The 7,366-nt window shown below is 58.3% G+C and overlaps 1 protein-coding gene across 5 annotated transcripts; it reads left to right on the forward strand.

Moving 5' to 3' along the window:
* Nucleotides 1-16: 16 nt before the first annotated feature.
* Akt1s1 (AKT1 substrate 1) lies at nucleotides 17-7,246 on the forward strand. Of its 5 annotated transcripts, XM_027920538.3 has the most exons (6): nucleotides 316-427; nucleotides 598-756; nucleotides 3,736-4,115; nucleotides 4,810-4,887; nucleotides 4,968-5,137; nucleotides 6,264-7,246. In XM_027920538.3, exons 2-6 carry the CDS (start codon nucleotides 704-706, stop codon nucleotides 6,405-6,407), a joined length of 825 nt encoding a protein of 274 aa, XP_027776339.1. In that variant the 5' UTR covers nucleotides 316-427; nucleotides 598-703; the 3' UTR covers nucleotides 6,408-7,246. The 5 variants fall into 5 exon arrangements, with proteins under 5 accessions (XP_027776343.1, XP_027776339.1, XP_027776344.1 ...); XM_027920542.3 differs by lacking the exons at nucleotides 316-427; nucleotides 598-756 and adding an exon at nucleotides 17-104 and having other exon boundaries at nucleotides 6,264-7,245; XM_027920543.3 differs by lacking the exon at nucleotides 598-756 and having other exon boundaries at nucleotides 317-427; nucleotides 6,264-7,245.
* The last annotated feature ends 120 nt before the right edge of the window (nucleotides 7,247-7,366 follow it).

Consider the following 7,366-nt stretch of genomic DNA (forward strand, 5'->3'; position numbering starts at 1 on the left):
AGGGCACGGCCCTAGCAGGTCGGCCGAGGCCATGTTAATGCGGGGCAGTCTCATCTCTTCGCGGGGCACGAAAGCGAGGTGTTGGAAAAGAGGAACAGATAAAGGTGAGAGGAGATGTACACAAGACGTTCGGAGGGGCTCGGGATTACGGGATGCAGCCGTAAATGCCCCCAGAAACGAAGCTGTCCCAGACGAATTCCTGAGTCACCGTGGAAAGTGGGCTGAGCCGCCATCTTGAAGCTGGGCAAACCGAAGCAAGAAATGCTGCCATATTGGATATTTGCCAGTCTTGGTGCTGCTGGGGGGTAGGTTGGTGGGAGGGAGTGTCCATACACATTGGGAGAAAATGAAGCCAGACTGGATGCCATGTCGCTGACGGGCTCTGATTTCCTCCATTTTTTGTGTCTGCGGAAAAACTTGATTACGGGTGAGGGATGTCAGGTCACTTGCCTGAGTTTATTACAATCCTGTGTGAGGATCTGCTGTCAGCCATATTTCTTGGGGGCAAATCGAAGTGGCCTAGGCTTGCGCGGAAACCTTTCTTTCACCATCTCATTTATGGGCACTCTGCTGTTACTATTGCCCCCATTGGTCTAGATGAAGCATCTATTGTTGCCATTTTGGTCTCAGGAGACCCGAATAAGGGAGGAGGAGTGTGCGGAGTGGAGGAGGGGCAACTACACGGAAGTGACGCAGCGCCGCCATGCCTTTTGAGGGCGGCGACGGCGCCGGGCCGGCCATGCTGGCTACGGGCACGTGAGTGGAGGCGGCGTTGTGAACCGCGGTGTGGGGAGGATTTGGCGTTCCGGAGGCAGAGGGGGCGCTGGGAGGGCTATCGGTTCACGGAAGGGGTACGGCCTGCATCATTCAGCGGGCAGAGATCGTCCAGCGACCTTTGGCTGAATGCTGGAAGAGAGTCTCCCATGGGAACCGTCATGTCTGACCTCAGGAAAATCCTAGACAACCTTATTTTCCGGTGTCCCTACCCACAGGATCCTCACCTTGACTCGTGGGCCATGCCACGGGACCTAGGTGTCGCTCGGGGGGGTTCGCGGCGCCCCTCACCCGTCCAAAGGCGGGACTTCCGGTCCTGGCCCCACCTGGGCGGGATTTCCTGTTTTTTCTTGTAGAAGTGGGTCCTCCCTGGACCCCGGGCGTGGTGGGAATGGGTCTGAGCGGCGGAGCTGGTCCCCGACGTTCACCCTGCCCCGGCACCAGCGTGCATGCTCGCGTTCCTCACCCCTCCGGGCGAGGGTCGCTTCCAGCTTGACAGGTGGGGGGCTTCGCTAGCATCCCTCATGCTTTGGGGGGAGCTTGCCCTTTTCTCACCGCTTCCTGGAGTCAGTTTCCTCACTCCCCCTCCCCTCCTCCTCACCTTTCTTCCCTCCACATCCCATATGAAGGGGCCAGTCGCCTTGCCGCCGCCCCCCGCCCTCCCGTAGGGGACATGTCCCACCCCCAATCTTAAACTCCACGGGGGTGAGGCTCCTGAGAGGCGACTGGACCCGCTCCCAGAGGAGGGGGCGGGAGGCTCCTAGCTCTTTGCTGCCCTGTTGGGGAGCAGTCCAGAGAGCCCTCATGCCTTGGCAGAGAGGTTGTGTAAGTCCCTGGTCCTTTTTGCCCCTGTCTACTGTCTGAGGTGCAGGGACCTTCACAACCCGCTTTGCCTCCGTTTTCACACTGGTCAGCTCTGTGGCCACCCCAAGTTCTAGTGCAAAGAGGTAGTTGGATCCTAATGTCCTCTTCTATTTTCTGCATGTACACATAGGGGGCCCAGGAAAGTGAGAGCCCAGGCCATGTCTGTCACTGTCAGGACCTGCCTGTGATTTTAGACCAGTCTGTACCTGCTCTGAGCCTGAGTTTCCTGCATCAGATGGAAAGAACTTGAGAGTGTACAAGACACTGGACACCTCCCAGTGCTGCAGGACCTGGGGATCAGACAGACAGCGGTTTTAGCCCCACTTCTGCCTTGTCCAGCTGTGTGCTTTCTGGCTAGTTTCTTAAGCTCACTGAGCCTCATTTTCCCCATCTGGATAAGAAGATCATGAATCTTCCCACCTGAGGCAGGCAGGATTAAGAACTCTCTAGATCTTGTCCTAGTCCTGGCCTCAGCCCTCCTATTTCTGGCTGTGTGACCCTGGACAAGGTACTGAATTTCCCTGAGCCTGAGTTTGCAACTGTAAAGTGGGGTGATACTCTCCCTTCCCCTTAGGGTGGGGAGTGAGATGAAGTTGATTCCACCCTCAGGCCCTGCCTGGAATATGGAATGTGTTGCGTGGACCTCCCTCCCAGCAGAGTTGTGTACTCCCTGAACCCTGTTGTGGGTTATCAGCCCCCACCTTAGTGAGCTGAGAGGAGGTGAGGTGAGGACATCGAGTTCCTGTACCCATTTCTGTGGTCACAAATCAAAAAGGGCCTGAAAGTTGAATTCCGATTCCTTGCTTCCTTTCACCCTGCCTCTGGTGGACTTGAATCCCTCCAGTGACAGGGTACTTAATTATGTCTCCAAGGAAGCTCCTCAGCTCCCCAGCAGCTCTGGCTCACTGCTTTGGTTAACGGGGAAGAAGGAGGGAAGAGTGGACCAGGGTCACATAGCTAGCTGGCTGGAATCAGGGCAGGAAGCCAGTCCCCTGCCTCTGGCCTTCCCACCGATGTTGCCCAAAGCTGACTTGTCCTAGAGACAGATTCCTGCTTAGGGGAGCTTGCAGTCTGATAAGAGAGGCAGTCAGTGGTACAGCTGTCACTAGCTGAGGTGACTTGACTAGGATGGAGGGAGCCTAAGCATTGTGGGGGCTGAGGAGGATGTCGTCCACTTGGGAACCAAGGAAGACTTACAGACAAGGTGGCAAGACAGCATCTCATAGGAAGCGCAAAGCTTTCAGTGGGTGGATTTCTAGGCAGAGAACAGCTCACATGGCGTTTTTTTTTTTTTTTTTCCCTTTATTCAATCCTTTCCTGAGGGGATTGGGCTGTAACAGGAGGTTGCTCAGATGCAGGAGCCCCAAGGAGGGGAATTGGCTTAATCAGGGGTGAGGGAAGTTTCATTCACACAGGATGAGTGACTGGTTGGCCTTGAATGGAGGTCCAGTCTTCCAAGTGTGGGGACCACCTTGTCCTGGGAATTCCGCAAGTGGTAGGGTCAGCTCTTGGTGGAGATGACCCTCTGGGCCTCATGTTATGTGACTGGAGGCTGGGGTGATGGTGCAGCTGGTTCAACAGAAATGCAGTGCCAGCCTGCCAGTTTCCTAGAAGCCACTGGAAAAAGAAAACAGATGAAATTTATTTCTGCCATCTGTTTTATTTGGCCAGTATGTGTAACTGCCATCCTTTCAACATGGGGTCCAGAGTGAGTGACGGCTACCGAGCAGTTTTGCCTTCTGCTTCTTCATACTGAATCTTCAAAACCCGGCATGGCTGTGACGCTCATAGCACCTCTCTGCTTGTAGCTGCCACATTCCAAGGACTGCTGACTCGCATGTGGGACAGGGCAGAGCCAAAAGGAGACCTGGGGCTGGGAAAGGATGGTGCAGATATTTGGGGCAGGAGGGAGGTGGGTGTGAGTGAGGGGTGGTGTGAGGGGTCCGGGGATAGCAGGTTTGCAGAAAGCACCAAGCTTAGCCGGGCAAAGTGGATGTGAGGGACATGAGTGGCATCCAGGGGGCAGGTGGACAAGGCTGGGTGGGAACAGTATGGGCACCTGAGCCTCATCCCCCTTTGTCCTGCTTTGGCCCACAGGGCGCTGATGGCGTCAGGGCGGCCGGAGGAGCTGTGGGAGGCTGTGGTGGGGGCCGCCGAGCGCTTCCGGGCCCGGACAGGCACAGAGCTGGTGCTGCTGACGGCTGCGCCACCACCACGCCCAGGGCCCTGTGCCTATGCAGCCCATGGCCGTGGGGCCCTGGCTGAGGCTGCCCGCCGCTGCCTCCATGACATTGCCCAAGCTCATAGGGCAGCTGCTGCCGCCCGGCCCCCCGGGCCCCCACCAGAACCACAGCCGCCCAGCCCTGCCCCAAGCCCACCCCAGCCTGCCCTGGCCAGGGAGGATGAGGAGGACGAGGAGGATGAACCAACGGAGACAGAGACCTCCGGGGAGCGGCTGGGTGGCAGCGATAACGGAGGTAAGAAGGTGCCAGGCAGGGGCTGGGGATCTGGTCCTGGCTAGCTGCCTGCTGTGACTTTCCAGGGGGGCCGAGGCCCTTGGGACTGTGTCTCATGAAACGTCACCCAGCAGCCACCCCAGTCAGGGAGCAGCCAGCTTGCAGGGGTTCCTCCCAGAGGCTGCACTCAACACTGAGGTTCTGAGGAGTGAGAGAGAGTGCAGGGGAATCAATTAATAGGAATTACTCTCTGTTGTCACCAATGCCTGGCCTCGACCTCCTCCCATTGCTGGACACCACCTGCCGAGAAGGAAGGTACAGACAGGAGCCAGGTGTGCAGAGTTGAAATCCTGGTGATGTCACTTACTTGCTGTGGGACCTCCAGCCAGCGACACAATATGTCAGAGCCTCTCCTCTTGTCAAGCAGGTGTCACAATTGTGCCATTTTCTCTAAGCCTATGTTCTGAGTCACATTGATTGTCCAAAACAGATCTTAGAGGCTCCTTGTTAGCCAGGGTATTTTTTGCATCTGAGGGTGTGACAGGTTGACAGATGAATTCTCCTCATGACCGGACAGATAACGAGCACCGTGTATTTGAGGCTGAGAGACTAATAATTGCAGGAGACCCCAGAAAGCAGTGACAGTGGCTGGAGTTGGGGCACTTGTAGCAGGATAGCAACCTGACTGGCCAGGGCCTCTTGACACCATCCTCAGGGCTCTTTGTGATGGACGAGGATGCCACCCTCCAGGACTTGCCCCCCTTCTGCGAGTCAGACCCTGAGAGCACAGATGGTGAGTGTCCCCCGCTGTCCCCACACCCAGGAACCAGGAATGCTAACAGGGACAGAGGCTGAAGTACCCCTTTCTCACAGATGGCAGCCTGAGCGAGGAGACCCCAGCTGGCCCCCCAGCCTACTCCATGCCCCCAGCCTCGGCGCTGCCCACACAGCAGTATGCCCGGTCTCTGCCCGTGTCGGTGCCTGTCTGGGCCTTCAAGGAGAAGAGGACAGAGGCCCGGTCATCAGATGAGGAGAACGGGCCGGTGAGGCGCAGGTGGGGCTGGGGAGGAGGGAGGCTAGACAGGCTCAGAGCCACCTGCTGCAGGAAGCCCTCAGATCTGCTGCCCTTCTCACCTGTGAGCTCCCTGAAGCCCACTCAGCCGTGAGAGGCAGGTTTCCAGCCACAGTCCTGTAGCCATGCTGTTCGGAAGGCCTCCTCTGCTCTCCTGGGGTAGCTCCAGCTACCGAACACTGGGACTCCTTGAAGCCAGGAGGAAAGTGAGGCACTGAGGACGCATGGCCTCCCAGAGGTCTGAGACCGGAACCCAGCTTCCTTTAGAAGAGCAGTGGGCTGCAAGGGAGAAGGCCTGGCATTGTTCCCCTCAAGACTCAGTGTCTATTTACTTAGAGATGAGTGATCTGACGCTGGGCAGAAAAATGGACGTGGGGTCTGTCGCCCATTTTTCTGCCCCCAGGTTGTAGAAGGGCCCAGTGAGGCATCAGGTGCAGTGCTGCTGTCCATGTTGGCAGCTTATGGTCACACAGTTAACCGATTGAACCTTCAAGGCCTCCTAGTGCTGGACCCTGGGCTGTCCTCCTCATGGGCTCCTGACCAACTAGTGCCTGTGGCCTCTCCCAGCCTACTGGAGGGCTTTGATGGAGGAGCACTGGGTGGATATGAGGGTCCTTTCTGTGCAGACCACCTGATAGTTCACCTTCCTTGCTCCATCTCTGAAATGACTATCCAATTTCAGCCCTCCCCAGGCCCTGTTATACCCATCTTTCAGAAGGGGAGACTGAGGCCTAGGAAGGCAAAATCTCTTATGTACAGCTAGCTAGTCCGCAGCAGAGATCTGATTGGAATGTGACTGTATCTTTAGCCCAAATGGTGCCTGAGACCCCTCCCCGCGGTGGAACAGGCAGCTGTGGTGGCACACAGGTCAAGATGGGGAGGGGGAGAGGCCAACAAAGCTGCCAGAGGAAGTGTGAGTTGGGTAGAAGAACGGAGCAAGAGGGCATGGCTGGCGGTGGGCATCGCAGGGCACAATCGGGAGGGTCGGGACCAGCTGGGAGCGGGCCTGTTGCCCCGGGTGCAGGGGCTGAATGCTGGAGCTCTGGGTGTGTGCCGCGGGCCGAGGGTGCTGACCCGCCCCGCCCACGTCTCTGCAGCCCTCCTCGCCGGACCTCGACCGCATCGCGGCGAGCATGCGCGCGTTGGTTCTGCGGGAGGCTGAGGACACCCAGGTCTTCGGGGATTTGCCACGACCTCGGCTCAACACCAGCGACTTCCAAAAGCTGAAGCGGAAATACTGAGGCCCACGAAGCTTCTCGGGCCGCGTCCGCCCCGCCCACACTACACCCCCGCCGCGCCCCCGGGGCTGGCCAATCCCAGCCGGAGCCGGGACAGTCCCCACGAATCCGCGGTCCCAGGACTGACCCGCCCTGCACTTCCCGCCGCCCTTCCAGCCCTCGATCTCCCGCCCAGGAGCGCGATCTGGCCACTCTTCGCGTGGTGTCTGTCGCCCATTTTTCTGCCCAGCGTCAGATTCTTTTGATTGCTTCCGCCCGCCGTCGGGGCCAGGCCGGTCCTAAACCTCCCGGGGTCAGCTCTGCCTAAGCGAAGGTGGTTTCGCTCTCGCGGCCTTGACGGTCCCTGAAGGAGCACTGCCAAGCCCAGGAGTGGGTGGTGGCACCGACTCGAGCCTGGTGACTGGGCAGCTCTGTGATTGGCTTGAGTCTGCTCGCGGGCTCGGTCAGTCTCCCTAGGCCCGCCCACCCTTCCTGAATTGTCCCACCTCACTGGCTCGGCGGGGACAGCGGCCAAGCCTCCGGCGCCCAGAACTGCGGCTTCCAGTTTATGGCTTTACACTACCGGGTTGGGGTCGTTTTTTGCCCCTAGTCCTGACAGTTGTGACCCTGGCCACCTCAGGGATGGCCCAATCCCGTGTCTGCCTCTGACACCCCACCTCATTGATTCCATCCCACAAACACCTGCCAATCCAAGCCCGTCCTTGCATCCAGGACGGAACCAGCTCCCGCTCCTCTTCCCCCACCCCCACAGGTGCCTTAAAGGGCCCTCGTCCACCAGAGGTGGAGGGCAGGGGGCTCACTCTCCGGCCCTGGTGTGGGGGAGAGAGTTGGGGGGGGGGTCGGAAATTGGGAGGGGCGCTCTGAGATTAAAGAGTTTTACCTCTACAAGTGTGTGTTAGGTGTTCTACATTTTCCGAAGACGGAGAGCAGCAGTTAATTGATTCTCAGTGCAAAGCTGAATG

The sequence above is a fragment of the Marmota flaviventris genome, chromosome 18 (genome assembly GCF_047511675.1).
Source record: "Marmota flaviventris isolate mMarFla1 chromosome 18, mMarFla1.hap1, whole genome shotgun sequence".
Classification (NCBI taxonomy): domain Eukaryota; kingdom Metazoa; phylum Chordata; class Mammalia; order Rodentia; family Sciuridae; genus Marmota; species Marmota flaviventris.